The following is a 22,980-nucleotide window of genomic DNA, read 5'->3' on the forward strand; positions in this document are numbered from 1 at the left end:
GGACATGCCGGCCCTGGTGGCAGGTTAGGGCACGAGCACCCCCGCGGAAACCTGACACGGCCTTAGGTTCAGTGCCGGTCTCGGGCTCCGACCGCGCAGCCCTGGCACGCCCGGGCCGTCCAGACACGGAGGGGCAACACGCGGCTCAGCAGTCTGCCAAGCGTTCGTCGCCGTCTCTGGGCTCTGCCGTCCGTAACGCGAACGGACGACTCAACTCTTCTCCCTCCCGGGAAGGTTTTGCTTCTCCCCCCTGCAGGACCGCGTCCAGGAGCGGAGCGGGCCCGCCGCCCGCCAAGCGGCCGGTGTGTTCGTTGGGCGGCGGCGGGGCACACGTCGTCCGCCTCGTTCTCGCCACACGGCTGCGGCTCCCCGCCAGACGAACACCACCTCCAGCCGACGGGCCCCGGGAACCGAGCCGCCGCGGCCCGCGGTCACGCTCGCCCTAGGGAGCGCTCCGGTGCCGAAAACAAAGGCCCTTCGGCGGTCCCGCGCTCACCGGCGGCCCGTTTGGGAGGCAGGGAGGGGCCCGGGCCGCCGCCTTCACCTTCCCGGGGACGCCGCGCGGGAACAAAGCGCCTCCTGACCTTCAGGGCCGCGGGTGCAGTGGGAGCACCCGCCGCCACCCGCCTCCCGCCGCCGGCCCGGCCTCCCGCGGGCCCGCCGCCGCCGCTCCGGGCCCCGCCCCTGCCGCCGCGGCCTCCCGAGATGGCGGCCCCGGCCTGTCCCCAGCCCCCGCGGCCTGTTCCCCGTCCCCCCGCCCAGCCCACGGCCCCAGCGCCGTTACCCGGCCAAGCCCTCGCGTCCGCACCTCACGCCTCCTGCAGCAGTGGCGGCGGCGGTGGGTTCGCTCGCTCCTGGGATTGCGCCGCCGTGGCCGCCAACAACGCCGCCTCCCATTGGTCAAACCCTATAGCCCCGCCCTCTTCGAGCAAGGCGGGTTGTGATTGGGCTGGCTCGGCGCAAGTCAACTACCTTCGGCGCCTCCGGCGAAAACCAATCAGAAGCTGCGCCGCGCTCAGACCCGCGGGCCGTAGGCAAATAAGTGTGTGAGGTCCGCGGCGGCGCGCGCTCGCCCGCTGGCGTTCCTTCCGCCTCTTTAAGGGGCGGGGGCGCGCAGAGGCCACGTGGTGGGCGCCCGTCGCCGGACTCCCGGTCACCCGTACCCCGGCCCCGCCGTAGGACCCTGCGCCCACTGCCGCGCCCTCCTGGCCACTCCAGTTCGGCTCCATCCCCCCATCTTTAAATCGGGGCACTTGTAGACTTGCTTAATAGGGCTGGGGGGAGAGTTAGAACAGCACTGGCCAATGGTCAGCTTGGTGCAGGTGTCAGCTGTCCTGATTACCCCACCTGCACTGGTGATGGGTGGGGACTGTCTGAGAACACAGACGAGGGTCTTAGAGCTGAAGCCCAGGACTGTCTTTTAGTCCCTGCCCCCCAGGCTCTCCTTAGTCTGTCCCAGGAGTGGCTCAGCCTGCATTGTGCCCCAGATGACATCTGGTCCCCCACAGGTCCTGGTGCTCATGATGACAGAGCAGCCATCACAGGCCTGCATGCTGAGCCCAGGGCCGCTCTGTGCTGCCATTTGAGGGGCCAGAAGGGCTAATTCCAGGGTCTGCTTGTGGCTCAGATACCACCTGGAGAGAGCAGAGTCCACCCCCACACCCCAGCCCGTTCCCCTTTGGAGCTCCTGTGGGTTTGGAAGGCCCTTTCTGGGGAGTTGTGGATGATACCACAGTACATTCTCTCATTGGCTGCCGCCTATCATTTGGTCCAGCTGGACGCTCACCTCCTCTAAGAGGCCTTCCTTGAACACTCTTTCGGTTGCTGCCACTTCCTCATACTTTATTTCCATCAAGGCACCATTGCCGGCTTTCCTGAGGCACGTTCACTCGATTATGTGCTTGTCTCTCCTTGCCTTCTGCCCCGTCCCCACCACTGGAAGAGTATCAGGCAGGCTTCTGGGAGGAAGTGGTGCTCCAGCTGACACCTGAGAACCAGCGGGAGTGGGCCAGCAGGGAGGGTCGGTGGGCACCACGTTTCAGGCTAGGAGCAGTGCAGAGATTGGCAGGTGAGCAGCACAGTGCATTCCAAGACCTACAAATAGCCCAGGGTGGTTCATGTCCCTAAAGGTAGCAGCTGGGTGCCCTGGCACGTTTGCTTGACAGAGATACTGGGGGTGTGGCGGGGGATGGCAGGCGACACCTGGGGCAGGCTGCACTCCGGTGTCCTCACCTGCAAGTGCGAGTGATGGGCAGTGCGCCAGGCTCAGGGTGACACCAAGGGTGCCACCCCAAGCGCTCTGCCCAGGCCTGACACTTTCTCAGATCTCTGGGCACTGGGTCTCAGATTCCCCGACAGAAATGGACATGAGAATCCCATGCAGCTGGCTGCATGTGGGGTGGCTCTTTGGAACCTGCAAAATGTCCTATCACGTCTCTTATGAAATTAGGTGACAATCCTTGTCTGCGTGTGCTGTGACTGGATTTTGTCTCCCGTTTCAGTCATGAATGAATTTATTTAAATGAAGATTTGTCATATCAAATGCGTTTTTCTGTTAAAGAGAACGAAGTATGAGAACGGGAGTTTCTGGGTTTCCCGGGGTGGCCATGATGAAGCAGCACAGACGGGGCCTCAAAAAAAAAAAGGAATGAACTCTCTCCCAGTTCCGGGCGGCTCGTCTGAGATCGAGGGGTTTCAGGGCCGCGCCCCCTCTGGGGGCTCTAGGGGAGGGTCCTGCCTGCCTCTTCCAGCTTCTGGAGCTGCAGAGGTCCCTGGGCTTGTGGCTGTGTCACTTGTCTCTGCCTCTGTTGTCACGTGGCCTGTGTCTGTGCCTCTTCCCCTCTCAGAGACACAGTCGTGTTGTATTTAGGGCCCACCCCGCTCCAGTGTGACCTCCTCGTAACCTAACCGTCACGTTTGCAGAGACCCTAGTTCCAAACCAGGTCACGCCGTGGAGTTCCAGGTTGAAGTGAATTTAGGGGGACACTACTGAACCCAGTGCAATGTCTGTCCTGGAAACCCCAGCGCGTCCGGTGCCAGCTGCCTGCCCCCTGGGGAACGGGCCTGTCCTCTGCTTCCACTGGCATCTGCACCGGGCACCTGATTTTCGGAGCCTCCACACTGTGTTAGGCCAAGCTCAGTGCTGTGGGGGGAGATCCCACGGCCCGCCTGTCACCCAGGGACCTGCCCTCACAGTCCTGGATCCTGGCAAAGTCCCCAGCGACCTGGGGTGAGACACTCGCCCCCAGCAGCAGCCCCACGGGCCGCTGGGGGCCGTGGGCTCCCGGCACCTAGGGCCTCGTGTCTGAAGGCGCCACACCCCCCTGGACCACAGGCTTCGGGGACCCGAGGAGAGGCTCCCGCTTCACACGGCTGCTGGACGGCGGGAACGGGCGCCCGTCTCCTCTGTTGAGACCCGTGCGTTCTGAAGGGCCTCATCACCTCTGACCCGGGCCTTAGACAAACACCCAGACGCTGCCCACCCCAGAGCCTTGCCGCTTGGCGGCTTTCAGGCGCCCACGGACACAGATGGTGCGGATTACTCCGACAGAAGCACCTGCAAACAACCTCCGCTGAGCCGGGTTCCTCCTTAGCCAGGAGGTGCCTGCTTTTCATGAGCTGAGGCGTCCATTGTGCCCTCACAGGCAGCCCTCCCGCCTGGGGGGACCCTGCCACCCCCACCCTGCAGTGTACGTTGTCACCGGCATGCGCCGCTCTGCGGGTCGACACCCTCCACAGCTCCCCGCTGCTCACAGCGAAGGGGGAGGGGCGGGGCAGGCGTCGGCTTGTCTACGAGTCCTGCGATGATGCTGACTGCACCCAGGGCTGACAGGCACTGTGTGGTTCCCCAAGGCCCCTGGCCACCTCATGGGCTTCGTCTTCCCAGCACGCTGCCTCCACCAGGCTCTGAGCTTGTGCACACCTGTCGCAGCCCCTCTGCCTGGTTGGCAGCCTCCCTCCAGGGGATGTCCTGCCCTTGTCCTCTGCTCCTCGGCCACCCTTGGCCTTGTCAGCTGCTCCTCGCAGACCGAGCTCAGGATGGGCGCTCTGTCCTTCCCACCTAGGCAGCTGTGCCCCGCCTCAGCGACACTGAATGATGGCACCGCCTTGGCCCAGCGGGGTTCTGGGCAGACCCTCTGACCCCATCCTGAGGAGGAACCGGAGATGTGGGGACAGCTCCCCGCATCGCAGCCCCGCGGCTCAGAACAGCCAGACCCCGACCAACCTAGCCCCGGAGGGGACCCTGCCCCTCACCTCTCAGGGGCGCGGCTTACGGAATGACCCCGGTGCTGGCAGGAGAGGGGGCACCGGACCTCAGCACCCCAACGTCCCTCCACAGGGCGTGGCGCCAGACTGTGACGCACGAACAGAACGGGCACAGGGACGCACGCAGCGTGACTCAGACCTGCGGTGTGCTGGCAGAGCGGAGCGGATCCGCAGACCTCACAGCCTCGGGAGGAGTCCGGAGATGGTCCCCGAACTGAGGCGTCCCCACCTCTGAGGTGGCCTTCCACGGGTTCTCAGCCTCGACCTTACCCTAGCGGTTTTCTGCACGATTTCATCTTTAAAGAATGAGCCTATGATGTTTTTATAATGAGGACATCAAAAGATTTCTCTTGGGGGAGAAGCGGGAAGACAGAGGCAGACGGACCTGGCTCTTACAGCCGGAAAGTAGCCTCACGCACACGACAGAACCCTCACGGGGGCCGACACGACACGAGGACACGCCCACCGCACCCTGGTCCGGAAGGTTCTGCCGCAGCTCATGAGGGTGCAGGCGGCGGGGTGGCGCTCCTCACCAGGCTGCCCGAGGTGGGCGGGGGAGCTCCTGGCGCGGGACTTTCCAGCCCCCCAGGCACCCTGCTTCCCCAGGGTCCAGGGCGGAGGCTGCCCTCGGGCTCACCCCGTCCTCGGCAGCGTCGGGCAGGGCCTCGTTTTAAGGAATTTGATCACGAAGTTTCAAACGGAAAAGCAGAGCGGATAACCTGTGGAACAGCTGCCTGCCAGGGGCGCCGTGAGCGTTCTGCGTGGCTGGCTTCACGCACGGCGCGCAGTACGGGACTGCAGGCCTCGCGCCACCTGCTCCCCGATGCGGGACATCTATGCACACGGCGGCCACGATCACACTAACAAAATTAACAGAAATTCCTTAGTATCGTCCCATACTCAGTCCCTACGCAAATTTCCCCAGGGGTCTCCGCGGCCAGTTCGTACAAACCAAGGTTCATACTCGAGATGCGGTGGTTTCGAGCAAGTCAGGTCTGTCCCCTCCCCAGCCCCTAACAGGACTCCTGCAAGATGCCAGCTCAGGCGACGACTGCTCTTTTCAGCCACCACATCTGGGGTGACTTATTACGTAGCACCAGATAACTGACAGGAAGAAGTTTGTTTTGCTTCGTTTTAGGGTTTTCTTTTTTTACCGGTTTAAATCTCTCTGTATGTGAAACATTTATGAGGCTCGGAAGTCAGGCAGGTCACTGCCCAGAGCCCGTCCTCACTGCCTCAAAGCCATCGTGCTCCGCGTGTGACTGGGGGTGCCCCCAGGCGGCGCCAGGGACCCCGCTGACAGGCTGGTCCTGATCTGCGCCGTGCACAATGCCATGGTGAGCAGCACGTGCACGTGTCCCGTCATACTGTGCAGCTGTCTTTGGGACGATGGCCTACGAGTGCGGCAAAGGGACAGAGCACGGGCGCCTCTACAACAGGGCCCCGCCAGCCTCGCCCACGGGGGCGAGCTGCTTTGCACCGCCGTCACCGAAGCCCGAGGACTGCCTGGCATGGATGACTTCGTCGCCTGTCCTGCCGGAGCAGAGCCGATGCCAGGCGTGGTGGGCGTGAAGCAGGTGTGGGCTGGGCTGGCGCGGCCTCGGTCACGGTGGGTAAGCTTGCCACAGTTCAGGAGCCGATTCCGTCTTAGCGCCGGTGAGAAGGAATGCGAGCGGCGGGGCGAGGACCGCTCCCCACACGGGGCCTGGTGGCACCCGGCTGCCCTGCCGTGTTGAGACCTCCCCGTCTCGACTGTCGGCTGCGTGGTTCCTGGGCTCGCTGGCGTGGTCCGCGGTGCTGGGTGGCGGCCAGGCCCGTCTGCTGAGCCAGCCTCTGCCTCTGCCCTGCCGAGGGGGGGCTGCTGCGGGGCTGCAAGTGTGTTTACTCATCAGAACCGGAGGGGCCGACTGTGCGGCCTTTGTGTGGGGCGTCAGCGCGTTCGGCCAGTTTGAGCCTGTCTTTTTCTTACTCAAATAGCTCCCAATGCGCCCACACACCAGAGATTAGCCGATAGCAATCTGCATGCGGGAGAGATTCCTGGGCTGGCTGAGGCAGCTCAACTGACCGAGCACCTAAGTGGTGACCTGCTGAGCAAGCAGCCGGCCGGCCGCTGCCATGCCGAGTGCGCGGTGACGGCAGAGAGGGTGCTGGCCTCGCGGTGGGGAAGGCTTTATTACTGGCATCTCAGAGTGGGGATGGCGTGGGCCCCACAAACAAATTCTTAATTGAGGACCGAGGGCCACTGTAAACATGATCAGAGCAGGGACACTGTCACGGCCGACACAGCGAGGGGGCTGGTGGCCCTAGAGACGGGGGCTGGCCGCCCGGCCCGCTCACTTGGAGCCTGCGTTCTGTGCCACCTGGAGGTACTCCTTGTGCAGCTTTTCCTGAGCGTCGAACAGCTTCTTCAGCTTCTTGGCTTGCCCTTTGCTCAGCTCCTTGCCTTCCGTATCGTGTGTGGGCAGGCCCTGAAATGCCAAGAGCACAGACGGTCACCGAGGGGCCTGCCCTCCCCGTCCTGGGGCTGGCAGAGCTGGGTTTCCTGGCCAGACACGTCTGCCTGCCCGGGCGCCTTCTCTCTGTGGAGCTCTGGGCCCAGCGCACCCATGTGAGCCACTGAGACGTGGCCAGTGTGGGCTGTGAGGGACACTGCTCCCCTCAGGGCCGGCGGGGCTCGGTTCTGACGTGACTGGCTCAGGAACACGTAGCGAATACAGACGAGAGCCAGGACAGAAAGCCCACGGACCCGGAGGGGAACGAACGGCCAGGATGAAGGGCCCGGGGGAGTGGACACACCTGGGCCATGGCACTTCCGGCCAGCTTGTGTGGGAGACACGGCCGATTCATAGTTGTGCCCAGCTCAGCCCAGACCACGACTCCCGGTGCCAGAGGCCACTCGGCCACGGCGGGGAGGGAGGCGGCCCCAGACCTAAAACAGGAGCCAGGTGACCACCCTCCCTTTGAGCAGAAACCGCTCACCCAAGGCTGAAAACTCCCGCCATCCCAGTTCAATGAGCCTCACAGAGTTCTGAAAGAAAAAGGGGTGCTTACGTTTTCATCAAACTTGGAATATTTGTCGGTTTCGGACAAGAACATCTCGCTGGGTGGGATCCTCATCTTGGCCAGCTTGGCTGCCTGGAACAGACACACGGTCACCGCCCCAAGCACACGCAGTGCTCACCCGGTGCGCGTCCGCTCCCACCCCAGCCCCGGGACGCAGCCGCTGCGGCAGACAGCAGGGTGGGTGGAGGCCCGGGGCAGAGAAGGCGGCGCCTCAGAACCAGGCTGGCGTCTGCCGTGGGCACAGTCACAGCGCCACCAAGTCTAGGAGAGCTGCCCGTCACAGCTTAGTGCCCTCGGCGCTTCTCTTGCCGAGGGACTGTCGGCCTCCCGGCGGGCACCGCTGGTGGACGGAGGCAGACGGGGTGCCAGCCGGGCCCCAGGGGTAGTGTCTGCCCGGGAAAGCCCCGGCCCCAACGGGCATCACCTCCTGCTCTTGCTTCTTCCTGGCGGCCTCCGCCTTCTTCCTCCTCTTCTCTTCTTCCACCTGGGGGGAGAGGACACGGCCCATGAGCAGGCCCCTCTCGGGTGGGCGGTGGCACAAGGCCCCTGCTGCCCCGCTGAGCTGCGGCCCGGCCCTGTGCTGGACTGTGACCCGGCCCGCCCCTCGGAGGGAGGCGAGCTGGTGTGAGGAGGCTTGGACGGCGCCCCGGGCCGGAGCGCATCCGTTAGGGCGCAGCCTGCTCGGGACAGAGGGGCGGCAGAGAACAGACGCCCCACAGTATGTGAGGAAACAGTGCGTGTGACCAGCCAGCCTGGGCGGGGCTCTGCCAGGCGGGCGCCAGGGACAGCATCTGAGGGCCAGGGGCAGATGGGAGAGGAGGGCAGAGGTCAGCAGGTGCCCAGGCACTGGGGTCAACTGCATAGGTAAAGGGCAGTGGAGGGGGCTGCAGGGGACAAGTGGATGCCCGCCTCCCTCTTGGCGGCAGCATCTGGGCAGGGGCGGGGCGGGGAGCCTTGGGCTTGGGCGTTGGGGTGGAGGCGGCAGGGCCAGGTGCCTGTAAGAGGGGGGCCCACAGCTGCCTCGGGAGGTCTGCCCTCAGTCACTGTGTGAGCAGACGTGCAGCCCCTGACAGAAAGGACAAACACGCTGGGGGAGTTGAAATCACAAGTTTCGTCCTTGGACATCTTGGGTTTCAGGTGCTTCCTGGCCAAGCGGCAGGCTGGACCCGGAGGTCTGGGCACAGGCACGTCTGAGGCCGGGGAAAACTTGGGGGTCGCAGGCAGGTAGATGGCAGAGAGGCCCTGGGATGGTGAGGTCAGCCCGGGGGTAGGGGCTGGGGAAGGGGAGGCCAGCACGGAAGAGGAAGGGGAGCAAGGGTCCCAGAGAGCAGGGGGAAGAGAGGGAGATGAGGCTGGGCCACCGGGATGTACCCAGATGGCGACGCTCACAAGGCAGGGCGCTCAGGAAGCGCGTGGGGAGCCGGCCTTTGAAGCCAGCACGTGTCGCCCCCTGGTGGAGACGCTGCGGGGGGGGGTGGTGGCTGTCTACGAGGGCTGGAGGGGCACGGGCGGGGAGGCCACAGTCCCAGGCCGCTCCCCCAGATTCGCTAGGATGGGAGTCCCTCAGTCTGGAAACATGGACGGCAGACAGACGCCAGCTGCCACCACGGGGTGGGTGCCTCTGGGAGCCCTGGGCCAGCACCAGGACCGGCAGGGAGAGAGGTGTGGTCGGCGGGGCTCAGCGCCCCACGAGTGCGCCTGGCTGGGGAGCTGTGTGGACCGCTCCTTAGCCAGCCCGGCTGGCAGGAGGCTGTCAGCCCCGAGTCACCTCTGTGGAAGGGTCACGGTAGGCCACACGTGGCGGCACCTGAGGAGAGGTCAGAGCCCGACACAGCTGGGGTGACAGAACGTGACACTGGGAGACATAGGCAGGCAACGCCCCAGCTCCCCAGACCCTCTGACCATGCCGAGCCTGCAGGCCGTTCACCAGTCCAGCTCGGCCCGGAACTTCCCAGGTGAGAATCTTCTGGCCCCGCCAACAGCTCCTCCCGGTGGCCGCACCGGCATCCCCCTGCCCACCCGCCCCAGCTCTTCCTCAACGCCCACGGAGGCCCTTCCTGGTCCGGGGCAGCGGACCCCTGCGCCCCCCTCCTATGGTGCCTGCCCCCACTTCCTGCAGGGGCGGGAGTTCGGGGGTCTCTCCTTCTGCCGCCTGTGTCCCAGGGGCGCCTCATGGCTGCACCCAGCAGTTCTGACACCTACTGTGTGTGTGTTCCTGTCTCTCTGGGACACTGAGGTTCCTCGCAGCAGGGGCTGTCCTGACCCACTGTGGCCCGCAGCCCCAGCTCAGCCCCCCGCCACGGAGAGCACAGCGCACAGCGGGGCCCGCGCAGGAGGGCGGGTGCCAGGTGGGGGGCTGGCGGAGCTGTGGCTGCCACACGTTCTACCCAAGCAGCCAAGGAGACGCCACTTCAGGGAAGAGCAAGGTGTGGCCACACGTGCCAGCTCCGCGGCTTATGAAAACTGACTAATTTTGCCTTAAAGTCTGGGAATTTTTAAAAGAGATTCTTCATTAGAAGATAAATTTTTTGTCACCAAGTTGTCAGTTACCTAGCTCATTAAATTTTCCTTCTGATGCTTATAAATCCTGGAATTTTAGTAAATGTGTAAACACTGACTCTTAAATGGTAAAGTATGCAAACTCAGAGGTTTTTACATTTTTGATAAATATCAAGGTCAAGTCATTTAGTTTTTCTACTTACCTTTTTCTTTTCTTCTCTCTCTTTCAACAGGGTGTCCCTGTCCACCAGCTTGACCACGGTCGGCAGTCCTGAAAGGCAAGTGGCCGTGAGGGAAGCCGAGGCCTGGCATCCATCCTCCCTGCCGGCCCTGTCCCCCCGACTCCCCTGGCAGCCCACCAGGCCCCCAACCTGTGGCTGCACCCAAGGGTCCCCTGGAGAAAAGCAAGGTGGGGCCCCTTCCCTATTGCTGATGACAGGAAATGCAAAAGTTGTAAAATAAGACATGTCATCTGAGTCTTTAAAACCTAGTAGTTTTCTGTGTAGCATCCGCCACAAAGTCAAAAAACAAGTTGAGAAAGCCACAGACAATCACATGACACAGGCTGTCTCAGAAGCAACAAGTCATTAGAAAGGGTGGCCAGAGGCCCAACAGAAACACGAGCAACGGGCAGCCAGGCCGCGGGGGTGGACACCCCAGTGCCTTTCAAACAGGAAGGGCTGGTGAGGACACCTAAAGTGACACCGCAAGGCCCCGCCACCCCCCAGCTCTGGGGCTCCTCAACACAGAACGGACCCGGCGCCTCAGACCGCTCCCGCTGTCCTGCGGCCCTTCAGGCCCAGCCCCTGCCCCAGCGGCCTCCCGCCTCCCTGCCCGTCACGCTGAGGAAGCGGCCGAGCGGAACCCACCTTCGTGATCCTCCAGCCGCACCCCGAGCTCGGGCAGGACGTCGTCCCGCAGGGCGTCACTGAGCTGCAGGACCTCAGGGACTGGGGCAAAGGGACAGGGTCAGTCCGATCCTCTGTGGGAAGCAGGGAAGCCTGGGACCACCACCCAGGCCTGGGCCCTCCCCGTGGACAGCTCCGGACACTTAGGGCCCGGCTCAGAGGCGGATGGGGTTAGAACCACGCCTAGGCCTGGTCCTGGCATTCGGAGCGCAGAGAAGTCACAGCCACCATCGCCACGAGACTAGGCTCCTCGCTCAAAGTGAAGGTCAGAATCGGCTGCCATGTTCTGCAGCCCAGGACCCAGGGACCCAAGGCCACTGGCTCTGGGTCCTTCAAGAGCCCCCTACAGCCCCCAGCGGCCATCGGCGAGAGCCAGAACTGGCCGGAGTGAAGGGCGTGGTTGTCCGGGACAGAGCGGGCGGACCCCCACGGCCACTGGGCCACCGGCCTCACCTTCCTTCTCCCGGGCGATCTTCCGCACCCCGTGCCTGAACTCCGACAGCACCTGGAGGTACGGCATGACCGTGGACTCGAGCTGCGGGAGAAGGCCTCGTTCACCGAGAGACTCAGGACAGACTTCGCACCCCGCCACACGGAGGAGTGACGCCTGGACTAGGGACACACTCTCCTCCACACCTGGTCCCCTCCAGGTGAGTGAGCCCTGTGGACTCGGAGGCGCCCAGCACAGGCGACACTATCCAAGGGGACGGACAGCTCCCCTCCCGCCCGTCCAGCAGAACACGCCCTGCCGCAGGCACCACACCCGTCTCCCCGCTCACGCGCCGGCCTTCGGGGAGCCTGACGCCTGGTCTACACTGAGGCCGGTGCCTCGGGGCCAGTCGTGCAAGCTGAGCTGTCTCCGTGCCCCGCCCCACACGCACGTTCACGCCGGCCCTGCAGTTAGCCGTGCGCAGTCACACGGGCGGACGCGGAACACGGAGGCTGCTGGAGAAGGGACACCGTGGGGGGGGGGGCAGAACCCACGCGGGAGAAACGACGTCACGAGAAGTGCCCTTCTTCACGACTGTCACCCTTTCCCGGCAGCTTTTCTGCACGGTCTCTCCTGCCTCTCCGGTCATTCGGCAGCTCGACAACCCAAACCACAGTGGTTGGCGCAGAGGCGGCCTGGGCTGACGAGCCCCGGTGTGGCCCAGGCCTAAGCCTGCCCCTGGCCGCGGGGACGCATCCCTGCAGGGGAGGGGTTGGACTGCTGGAGTTTGGGGTCTTCCTCTGCACCCACGCAGTGAGACAGCAGGGTGACCCAGGGAGGGACGAAGCCTCGCATTGCCACCAGCCTCGGCCAGCGTACCTTTGGGCTGGCTCCCCAGCGGCCCAGCTGACCACACCAGCGCACCGTGGGCCATCAGGACCGAGGTGGTTCAAGATGTGGGAGCTACCGCCCCTGCTCCTACAACAGCTGGGGTTTGGAAGGTAACCGTGAACTTCAAATGGTGTGACTTGTACGTCTGCCCTTCGGCCCACAGCCTCCCCTACTGCACTTCCTGTGGCTGCCCGCTCCAGTGAGCTGGGTCAAAGGGCCCACTGAGGTCGCTGGGGACCCGTGTCTATCACCTTCTGAAGGCCCCACAACACAGCCACGGCATTTAAAATTGAAAGCATTTCTTAAAAGTTCAAAGGCAGACTATCTTTAACCTAGAAGTTCTTTTTTAAACAAAGAAAACAAATATCTAGAATCACTGCCAAAGAGAATAAAGCAGCTATGTGACTTTTCCTTTTAAAAAGCACCAAAAAAAGTTCACATACAGCCAAATCTAGAAGACATCACAGCGACAACTAATCTAAGGCTGGCAAAAGCCACCGGCGACGTGGGCGTGGACTCTGGCAGGAATCCTGACAACACTGAACGGCTTTCTCTCCGGAAGTCAGTTCTTGGGGAGACGGCTGTGAACGCTGCCTGCAGGCGGTGCCGGCTGTCACCAGGACCCAGGATTCCCAAGGCTTTGCCTTTCCACAGTGCGCTCGTTTAAATCACGGTTGTTACACTTAAACCACTTAAATGTCTACACAGACCTAACCGCACAATTACAGAGCGCTCCTGGCAGGAGAGGCGTGCGAGTTCACGTGAGATGAATCTGAGTGTGCACTTGTCACAGGTTATGGCTGTCACTCAGCGGAAACTCTACACCGGCCACACGCTAACCACGAGAGCGCCAACCATCGCCGACGGGCTTCCTCACACACAGACCCAGCGGCCGGCGCAGCCCACGCGAGGGCTCGACTTGTCCCATCTAGTGGTCTCCCAGGACTAGGCTCAGATCGCACAGCAGCACAGGTGCCCCCCACCTAGCGGTCCGTGAGGAAGGCTGTCGTGGTCCCGGCTGACCTTCCACACAGGGGCCAGGTTGAGACACAACCCAGGGTGGGTGTGGCTGGCCCAGTGTGGGTGGGACCTAATGCCAGTCTCCAAATGGCCACAGGTTTGGCCCAGGAGGGAAACGGGACCAGGAGGGAGGACTCTAGGCAGGAGGGGCCCTGGCGGTGGGTACTGTCTCTGGGCGGGGTGACCCAAGGCGGCCCCGTGGGGAGGCTCCCTGGCCCAGGCAGGCTCTACTCACGTCCAGGCTGGTTCCGGGTCCTCCCACCGGGAAGCCCAGGGAGCTCTCCTCTTCTATGGCCCCAAAAATCTAGAAGAAACAGGCGTGCAGGGTGAAGAAGTCCCAAGGGACAACAGCCTGCAACGGGGCCCACGATGCATGCAGCTGCGCGTGGGGGAGGCAGCCGTGTGGGTGGCCTGGCCGGGGAGCAGATGAGCCGGCAGCTCCCGGAGCAGAGCCCCGGCCAGGGTGCCCCATCTCTCTGCTCAGGATGAGTCTTGGCTCTGGCCGTCCTCGCGGCCTCTCTCGCCCAAGGCCACTTCCGATGGGGAACCAGGAGGGCGGCATGTCACCCTCGGGTCCTGCATGCAGCAAGACCCCGGAACTGGCCAGCACCAAGGTGGACTCCATGTCCAACCTCAAAACGGGAGGGAAACTGAGGCACAGAAGCACAATCGCTCCACGCGAGGACGGTGCACGCGCCTCACGTCTGCTACCCAGAAGCACGGCAGGGACTGAGGGGGACAGAGCGCTCCCTGCTCAGCACTCCGCCCCGGCTCACCTTCAGCATGTGCGTGAGGTACAGGGCGATGCTCTCCAGCAGCGTCCGGCTGGGCCTCCTCCTGGCGGCCTTCCGGGCGGCCATGTAGAGGTTGCACTGGCCGACCAGAGCCCGCATTTCCTCCAGGACGGTGCGTGTGTCGATGTTATCGCACAGGGCTTCGTGCACCGCCGCCTTCTTGTCATAGAAGCTGAGCAGGAAGAGAGAGGCCCGGGAATGTCAGCGGCGTGAGGCACCTCAGGGCCTCTCCGTGCGGCCTGGAGCCCCCGGCCCCGTCGTCGGTGGGTGTGGCCGCGCCTGCACACCCAGAGAAGGGCGCCCCACCTCTCGTTCAGCTCCACCTCTTCCTTCTCCCACTTCTCAAACTGGCCGGTGGCGTCGACGGGAGCGCGAAGGACGTCCTTCACGTTTAAGAAGAACTCCTACGGTCAGAGTCCGGAGGAGCAGCATTGAGACGGCTCTCCCATCGCAGAGCCAGCTGCAAATGCGCTCTTCCGCGCCAGGCGGCACCCGAAACGCTCTGTGCGTCGGCCCTGCCCGAGCCCGGGAGGGGGTGTGGGGGCCCCAACGCTAGCGCCTTCCCAGACCCGCCGGTCAGGGGAAGCGACCGCGAGCTGCTTTCCCCGCCGGCACGTGGCCGCTCCCGCCTGCGTCCGGCTCTCGATCAGCGAAAACAGGAAGCAGGCGGCAGGTCCATCTCGGTGACCAGCGGCGCCCTGGGGAGGACGGGCACTTACGTTCATGAACTTCTCAAACTGCAGCGCGGACTCCATGGTGTTGCTAGAATAGTCTAGCGTGTCCTTCCACGAGTGCATGAGGAAGGCCAGGCGCAGCTGCCGTGCTGTGGGCAGAAGGGTGCCGGTCCCCTGAGGTCTTGAGGTCCCGAGGTCCCCCGAACCGCCACCGCGTGTCCGGGAAGAGCTGTGCTGGCGCACGGGGCAGCCGACGCTTACCTGAGTGCTTCTTCAAGGCGTCTTTGATGGTGATGAAGTTCTTGAGGGACTTGGACATCTTGCAGCCTGCGATCGTCAGGTGGCCTGTGTGCAGGAAGTAGCGGACCCAGCAGTCGTTTTCGAAGTAGGCCTGGGTGGAGAGACGGGCGGGGCGACCATGCTGAGCGCCCGTGTCTGCGGGGAGGGACTGCCCGAGTCTGCGGGGAGGGAGGTGACGGCCGGGTGGTGTCCAGGCCCGTCCACTGCCACAGCCAGACCGTGAACGTGGTGAATCAGACTAGATGAGCAGGGTTCGCGTTCCCACCAACAGAACCCGCCGTGGGCCAGGCTCTACTCAGTGGCCCCTGGCTGACAGCCCCCCGACTCCTCCCACCACGGTGGGGGTGCCAGGCCCGCCCCCCTGGAACAAGCCTACCTCCGACTGCGCCAGCTCGTTGTCGTGGTGGGGGAACCGGAGGTCGAAGCCCCCTCCGTGGATGTCCATCGAGGCTCCCAGGAGGGTGCCCGCCATGGCGGAGCACTCGATATGCCAGCCCGGACGGCCCTGGCAACCAAACGACACAATAGCCGGCCCGCCTGACCTCCAGCCTCCACGTGCCCCAGCGCTCATGACCCGCGAAACCCCTGAGCTTTACGGGAGCAGGAGTTAGGTCCCACACCCAGGCGCCGTGGGGAGCCCACTCTGCAATGCCCCCCACCGACTTCGCAGAGGCTGAGGCTGTGCCAAGGCCCATGTCATTTCCAGAACTCCGCAGCGCCCGATCAGGGGCAGAGGCCCATCGGTACTGCCGTCCCAAGGACTGCGGGGGGTGGGGTCGTCCTGAGAGCGTGTCATGCTCGGGGCCGAAGTCGTCAGGACAAGGGGCCTCCAAGGTGTGCCGACAATCCAAACCCCCAGCTGTAGCTGGGTAGACAGAGGCCCCGGAGGGAAGTGCCTGCCCAGAGGCCCGCGAGGCTCAGGGCATCGTGTCCACAGGACGGGGCAGTCCTGCGGTGCTCCGGTGAGGCGCTCTGCCCATGACCGGTCCCCGCCACCCCCGCCCCAGCCTTCCGGGGCACTCACCCTTCCCCACGGGCACGGCCAGGACGGCTCGCCCGGCTTGGAGGCTTTCCATAGGGCAAAGTCGCTGGGGGACCGCTTCTCACTCAAGCGGTCCGCTGAGATGCTCAGGTCGCCTGCAGACACAAGGGAGGGGTCACTCTGTGCAGCCAGGTGGTCGTCCCCCGTCAAAGCCGCTCCTGGCACTGCCGGGCACTCCTTCCGGCTGAGCTCCACTCATCAGCGTGGTCGAGCCCGTCCTCCAGCTCACTGCCTGGGGTTTGGTGCCGCCCTAGTGCCAACGTTTACGAAGCGCTAGTCACAAGCTCAGAAGCCTGGCCCGCGTCTGTGTCCCCCCCACCCCCACACACACCCTCGGCCCCCACTGTGGCAAGTGACGGCGCTGAGGCCTAGGGTATGAGGCAGCTTGGGGACCCCAGCTAGCGCATAGCCCACAGGGCTCTCAGCTGTGGTTCTGGGCGGGAGCAGGATGAGCTGAGCCTGCCGCGTGCGAGGGAATCTTGGGCTGGAGGTGGCAAACCGGGACACTCACTGTTCCTCCGCGTTCGTCATGGCGGGTATGGGGATGGTAGCTACAGAGTGGCCTCTGAATGCCAAGAGCAAAAGGGAGCGACCCGGTTTCCCGCACAGGTCCCCAGGGAGCAGTCAAGGCCGGTCACCAGGGACCAGGGCCGAGCCAGCCTATGCCTGGCTGGAGCGATGGGAAGTAACCGTTCTCCGGGAAGGGGACGCACAGTCACCCCAGGAGAGTCCCAGACCGCAGGCAGGACCCACGGAGCACATCAGTGCCGTGAAAATGAAAACCCGCCAGCACGGCCCATCCCTGTGGCCCCGGTGATGACTGGAGGACAGGGCGCAGCACTGAGGGCCCAGAGGCCCCTTCCCTGGCCCGTGTTCCAAGTGCTGCCGCCTTCTGGGTGCTGTCACCCCTCATGGGAAACTCCGGAACGGGGAGGACATTCTCAATGCCGAGCATTGCAGACACAGCACAACCTCACGAACGCCACTGTCCAACCATCGGGCAGCGCACGGACGCCGCCCCGAGGACAGGCGGGAGCGAAGGCGTTACTCATCGGCCACCTTTATGAGTCCAGACGGGTCCTGCGTGTAGAATGCTTGCACGGCACGGAAAAGGACCGGGAAAATGCCACAGTCGTACACGTGGTGACAACCGCCGTCCATGTTTTGTTGTGCTGACTTGCATATTGGTGTCTTTTTAAATCAATTCCAATAAAACCAGGCACAGCAAACGAAGAGGGCAAATTGTACTCCAGTTTCCTAGTTTCTCAGTCTTTGAGTGCGTTACCGCATCATCAGAAATTACTCGAAAACATAATTTGATACGGTGCTTTGACGTTCTTTTAGCCACTCTTTACATGACAGAAAATGTGCTTTTAGGTTGTTAATGTTTTGTTATGGACATGGGAATATATCTGGCTTTTATGAAAAACTTTGTAACAAAAATGACCTTGCTCTGTCACAGCCCTCCCCATTCTTCACCAACGTCATGATTTGGTGATAACTGTTATTTGCTCCCGATTCTTGAAGAAAGAACTAAATCACACAATCCTCTCCCTCCCCCTCCTGGTGTCGTTTCTCATCTCCCTCCCAGAGGCAACCGGTACGTGGCCCCAGAGTGTCAGGAGAGTTTGTCACTGTCACCCCATGGCGCCCTGTTCTACTCAGCAGAGCAAGCAGGCTGGCCCGCAGGGGGCCCGGGTCCCCACGGGCACACGCCGCCTCTGTTAGAGCCCCAGTGTTTAGATGAAAGGTGACACTTCCCAGGTCTCCTTGCAGTGACGGGCCATGTGGCCAGGTGCGACCACGGGTGGAGGTGGAAACGCCCCTAGAGGGAGGGCACGCCCCTCCCCGTCCCTTGGCTGTTGGGTTCTGCGCCTCTCATCCCTGGAACTTAACCCGGTTCTGAAGTCAGTCTGCAAGAAAACGGGCCCGGCACAGGCGCTGTCTAACAAGAACCGTCAGCGGGGTCGGACGGCGTGCTCGTCACACAGCCCCCGTGTGCTCCCGTGGTTCTGGAAGCGTCCTCGTCCACGTGACCGTTGGAGGCCGGGCGCCTCGCCGTGTTCTCCTGCGTCTGTGCAGGTGTAACGCTGGCTCCGGCCGGTCTCCACAGCACGTCGTCAGGCTCGGCTTCCTCCTCACGGACCCGCGGATGCTCCGCTCGCTCGTCAGTCCTGCCGGAAGTGCTTCTATTTGTCCGTCTTGCTGAAGAACAGGCTGTCAACCTCTAGAGTTATTTCCATTTTATCTTTATTTCCTTTCGGTCTGCCGTTGTTGTGGTCCAGCTTCCGCATCTGTCGCTTACCTCACTTAATTCGAACCCTTCTGTTTTGCAATTGCACGGCACTTAAAACCACAGAGCTCCTTGAACCAGCACGTCAGCTGCACCCCCCGAGTTTTGCCACATGGCGCCTGCCTGCTGTTCGGGTAAACCTTCCACTATCTGCACCTGGTCCTCCGTTCCTGCAGGCTACTGAGGAGTGTGATTTCACACAGGTCTGTAAGTTTTAAATGTCCCCGGTGTTGACACCGAGTCATTCATCACGGCCACAGGATGCGGTCCCCATGCGAAGCCTCTCTTTGGGATTTGCGGGGACTCCTCTCCGGGGCCTGCTGTGTGGTCCTGTGTGAGCTTAAGGGAGTAGACGTTCCTTATTCCTGGGTGTGAAGTTCTGATCCGTTAGACTGGCCACTGATGTGTATTTCTATCCTGTCACATCCCGGCGAGTCTTGGCAGATCCACCCACTTCCGGAACTGCACAAACCCCCTTCCAGGTGTGGCCGTGTTTACTTCGTACACTTTGGGGATGCGGACGCCATGCTATCTGGTCCCAAGTCCGTGACCTGGGGACAGGAGGTAGCATCACGCAGTCACCTCCCTTACTCTGATGACTGTCTGCAGCCTCAAATGCCGCCGGGTCTCCTGTCAACACCGTTAAAGCAACAGTCTAACTTCTCTTAACGTTTCTGTGTTGCCTTGTTTTGTTTTTGGTTCTAGGGTTTCTTTAGAACAGAGTCCCAGAGGTGAAATTACTTGATCAAAAAGTATAAACATTTTCATGGCCAAACGGCCTTCCCGAGACGCTGGAGGGTAAACGCGGTGCGCGCCCCGGCCGTGAGCGAGCCACCCCGCAGCGTGGGTTCTGTGGTTCGTCCCCACGTTGTCAGGGACTGAGAATGGAGGCGACACTATGAAAGACAAACACAACTCGACTTGGTCCAGAAAGAGCCTCTGTCTATGTTTAGAATATTTAGATCAAGACAAACACGGAAAAAAACAAAAATAGAAAAAGCAAAACCGAAAAATAAAATGAGAACAAAAAGATGGGCGTGGGGCCGGCTGTCCCTCGCTGAGATGAGGAAGCAGCCGCTTCGGGCTGCTGCCTGGCACTGCACTCGACGGCCTGCTCGCGCCTGCACGCCGGGGGGCCTGAGCGGGGAGGTCTGGCCCGGGTCCCCATCTGGCTTTTCCTGAGCGCCTTTTAAAATGACAACTCAGAGTGGACCCCAGGAAAAATCAGTGACCTCCCCAACCCCCTTTAAAGTAGCAGGTGCTCATCACCCCGCTCTATCTCCTGCTCGCCGGTGACCTGAAACGGAGGGCTGCCCTCCCCTCATCGCGCCTCGGCTCTGGGACCCGTCACGATGCACTCGGTGACTGTTTCCTCCGTGTGCTTCTGCTGTGCCTTCGCCAAAATGGCCCCGGGTTTTCCGGTCCCCAAAGTGAGAGCTCGGGTGCTGAGGGAGCGACCTGCCGCCGTGGGGGGGGCGTGGCTTGCGCCTCATCGGGCCCTAACCTGCATCTCAGCGCAGCAGCTCCCGGTGCCCCACCGTCCACGCTCATGCGCCCCACCAACACCCCGGCCCGAGCGCTCTGGGGCCCCGAGGTTTGCGCTGTTTCCCAGGACAGCACTGAACGTGCAGCTGACCCCGAACGTGGGTCGGGGCACCGGCCCCACACCCAGTCGGAAATCCATGTATAGTGTTGGACTCCCCGCAAAACCTAACGGCCAATAAACGGCCTACTGCTGATCAGAAGCCTCGCCGAGCGCATAAATAGCCTAGTGACGCGCGTTTGTCGGGTCTATGTGTTCCATGCTGTGCTCTCACAATAAAGTGAGCCAGGGAAAACGAACCATCGTGAAGAAAACCACATGGAAGAGAAAGTACTCATTTACTGAAAACACCCCGTGCCAGTGGCCCTGCGCAGTTTAAACCTAGCGTTCAGGATCAGCCGTCCTTACAGTTTACTGATTAGAAAATTATGCATTTCACGGGCTTGGTGTAGAAAACTCCCTGAGGCCCTTCAGGTGAAAAGGTGCCACCCCCACCCCACCTTCGCCACCCCCTCACCTTCTCCCTCCTGCAGGGCTTTCTGATCCCCAACGGCCTCAGGCACCAGCTTCCCGTACGAGTGTCTCTCGCTGGACGCAAACTTCACTGTGTCAAAGTACACGGACCCGTTGGAAGCGTAGCTGGGAAACAGAACAGAAACAAGGCGCGTGTGGCAGACCCAAAGGTGGCCGGAGCTGTCCCAGGAGGCACGGCAGGCATAAGGCTGCATTCACTCAGTCTCTGCCCCGGGCCACCGTCCCCAGCACTACGCTGCGAGGTCTTGACACTTGAGACATGGCAGGGCCGCATCACCCAGCAGGGGCCGAGTCCTCACTCCCCGGGCAGCCTGTCCCTCTGCACACGACCTTCTGCCGCGAATCCTGTGACCATGCAACTCTCGCCTCTGAGACAACACGGTCCTGGGTCGTGCTCTCAACTTTCTGTCTACATTATACCCACCTACATGGCCCAGCCAAGGCTCTCTGCCTCCCAGAAGCCCGGAATGATCTGTCTCCTGTCATCTTGGCTTGGTCCCTGTCACACGGTCCTGTGTCACCGTGCAGCGACCATGAAAAGGGGGCACCCATGCTGCCCTGGGCCCCTCACTTGGCTGGGGGTGCGGCTCCCTGGCGCAGGGGAGAAGTCCCCTGGCGTAGGGCACGGTGAGCAGGGGCCGCACTGGAGACAGGCACCGGCTGCCATCCGTGCTCCCACGTGCCGGCTGTTTCAGAAAGTGCTAACTTCAGAGCCTCGCAAAGTGATTCCCGCAGTCGGAAGGTGCCAGAATGGCAGACGCGGGGCAGGGCAGCCCTCCGGCCCAGGGCAGGGGCGGCGTGTGCTGGAATCCCACCAGGCAGAGAACACTGGACACCGCCGGCCCTGCCTCGGGGGGCCACACGAGGACGAGCGCCCTCAAAGGGCCGATGCCGCCGAAGACCTGGCAGGGCCCACGCGCACCGGCGGCTGCTTCGGTGGCCTTAACTGTGGGCTTCCTAGTGGACGGCGGGCCAGCAGCTCCCCACACCTCTCGCCTTTGCCACAGTCCCCAGGGCAGGACACGGCCGAGCAGGGGTGGCCCCAGGTCCCAGGCTGGGCCCCAAGCAGTGGGAGCAAGCCTGCCGGGGGCTCGGGGCGGGCGGACTGCAGCCAGCACGGCCCCCCTGCTCTCCCTCCCTGCCCTGGACACGGTGGAGTCTGTACGGCCAAACAGCGGCTTGAGCGCAGCGGAGCCGCGGCGCCGAGGGATGTCGAGGCTCTCACGCTGCGCCCCTCAGGCTGAAAGCAGAGAGGCCTGCTGAGGGAGCGCGTGCCACGAGGTGGCGAGGCTGGGACTCGACTGTGCTCCCATGTGTGTGGAGCAGTCCTCACCCCCAGCACCCTGGGACGTGACTGCACGCGAGTCTCTAAGGGGGCAGTTAGGGAGGGCCCTCGGCCAGCACGCGGCTGACCTCGTAAGGAGGAGGCCAGAACTCAAACCGTGCTCAGTGCCAAACGTGGAGGGACAGGGAGAGGGCGGCCGTCTGCCAGCCAGATCCTCCCACACGGCCCCCGGCACCGCGCTCAGGCCTCTGGACTCCAGAGCCGTGAGCCGACACCCTCTGCTGCCCCGGGCACTCGCGGCCCTGCTCCCGGGCCCCGACCGAGACGGGCGACCGCTCTCCTGGGGGACTCTCCGGGAAGGCCGCGTGGCCTGAGGGGGCCTGGGCTCACCCGTAGCCGTTGTCCACGATCTTCTGGACGAAGCTCACGATCTCTGGCACGTACTCGCTGACCCGGGTTAAGACGTCCGGAGGAAGGACCTGCGGGTGACAGCAGCAAGGCCTGGGCCCTCCCCCCACGAACATCGGCCTGGGGCGCACGCTCCAGGACAGCGGCCCCTCGCGCCCCCGCGGCCCGGAAGCACGGGCGGGCGGCCGTGACACTCACGTTCAGGGCTGCCATGTCTCTGTGGAATTCGCCTTCCCAGAACTGGGGCAGTTTGGAGAAAATGGAGTTGTCGGTCACCTCGCTGCCCAGCGTGGCATCCAGCCACTCGGACAGCAAGTCCTTCGCTTCCTCCAGCAACACCTGCAGGAGAGAAACGGAGCCTCCCTCGTGCCCCGCTCTACCGGATCCCGGCGGCGGGGCGCTCTGCTCCACCCAGGCCTCGCGCTCAGAGCCGCGCTGAGCACGGCCCGCCCGGGTCCCAGACGAGCAGCCCTCTCCGGGAGCCCCCACGCTCCCATGTGTGGCTCAGCACGGGGACCCACGTGGGCTCGAAAGTGGCAGACTCGGTGGCGCAGTGTGTCTGGAGCCCCGACCGCCACACGCGGAGCGGCAGGGCGGGCGGAGTGGGCAGGGGTGCCCGCGGGGTGCTTGCCCGCAGCTGCACGCCTGAGCGCTTAGAACTCACGACAGGAGGTGGCAGGCGGTTGGGAGACGGGCAGAGCCCCCGCCCTGGAGGGAGGCCTCGAGGCCCACGAAGCCCTGGTGGTCAGGCGTCACCCACTGAAGAGGCCGGCCCCACGTCCCGCCCCACGACGGAACGACGTCTGTAAAGGCTGTGTCCCATCACCGTGGCACTCGCACTGGGTGGCAGAAACGTCTGCCTGTGACATGTCCAAGCCCCCCGAGGCGGGGAACCCGCTGCTCTGCCTTGGGGGGATCTAGTGCTCTCGGCAGATGAACCGCAGTGGTGACACGGATGCGGGGACTGGCAGGCAGCCCGCGGTCCACGAGTGGGGGGAGGGGTGCAGGAAAAGCAACCGTGGAGGAAGGG

The 22,980-nt window shown here is 63.2% G+C and overlaps 2 protein-coding genes across 10 annotated transcripts in view; both read right to left on the minus strand.

Moving 5' to 3' along the window:
• NAP1L4 (nucleosome assembly protein 1 like 4) overlaps window positions 1–933 on the minus strand; it is a 40,073-nt gene extending 39,140 nt beyond the window's left edge. For 2 of the 5 annotated variants that reach the window (XM_039840553.1, XM_039840558.1), the window contains exon 1: window positions 809–933. The gene's annotated coding sequence lies outside the window, so the exon portion shown is untranslated. Of the gene's footprint in view, window positions 1–784 lie in introns of all 5 variants that reach the window. The other 3 variants (XM_039840557.1, XM_039840559.1, XM_039840555.1) reach the window with 2 other exon arrangements.
• A 3,637-nt stretch (window positions 934–4,570) lies between these two features.
• Window positions 4,571–22,980, minus strand: part of CARS1 (cysteinyl-tRNA synthetase 1) — a 40,593-nt gene continuing 22,183 nt past the window's right edge. For 3 of the 5 annotated variants that reach the window (XM_039840541.1, XM_039840545.1, XM_039840543.1), the window contains 17 exons: window positions 22,149–22,289; window positions 21,933–22,021; window positions 20,682–20,756; window positions 20,241–20,362; window positions 15,870–15,982; window positions 15,222–15,350; window positions 14,807–14,936; window positions 14,591–14,694; window positions 14,178–14,275; window positions 13,854–14,043; window positions 13,313–13,381; window positions 11,190–11,271; window positions 10,698–10,778; window positions 10,032–10,099; window positions 7,754–7,813; window positions 7,318–7,401; window positions 4,571–6,734 (listed from right to left, as the gene is read on the minus strand). In XM_039840541.1, the coding sequence (XP_039696475.1) occupies window positions 6,600–6,734; window positions 7,318–7,401; window positions 7,754–7,813; window positions 10,032–10,099; window positions 10,698–10,778; window positions 11,190–11,271; window positions 13,313–13,381; window positions 13,854–14,043; window positions 14,178–14,275; window positions 14,591–14,694; window positions 14,807–14,936; window positions 15,222–15,350; window positions 15,870–15,982; window positions 20,241–20,362; window positions 20,682–20,756; window positions 21,933–22,021; window positions 22,149–22,289 (1,770 nt within the window). In that variant the 3' untranslated portion in view covers window positions 4,571–6,599. The remainder of the gene's footprint in view (window positions 6,735–7,317; window positions 7,402–7,753; window positions 7,814–10,031; window positions 10,100–10,697; window positions 10,779–11,189; window positions 11,272–13,312; window positions 13,382–13,853; window positions 14,044–14,177; window positions 14,276–14,590; window positions 14,695–14,806; window positions 14,937–15,221; window positions 15,351–15,869; window positions 15,983–20,240; window positions 20,363–20,681; window positions 20,757–21,932; window positions 22,022–22,148; window positions 22,290–22,980) is intronic. The other 2 variants (XM_039840542.1, XM_039840546.1) reach the window with 1 other exon arrangement.

Source organism: Pteropus medius, unplaced genomic scaffold, assembly GCF_902729225.1.
Source record: "Pteropus medius unplaced genomic scaffold, Ma_sr-lr_union100, whole genome shotgun sequence".
NCBI classification, from domain to species: Eukaryota; Metazoa; Chordata; class Mammalia; order Chiroptera; family Pteropodidae; genus Pteropus; species Pteropus medius.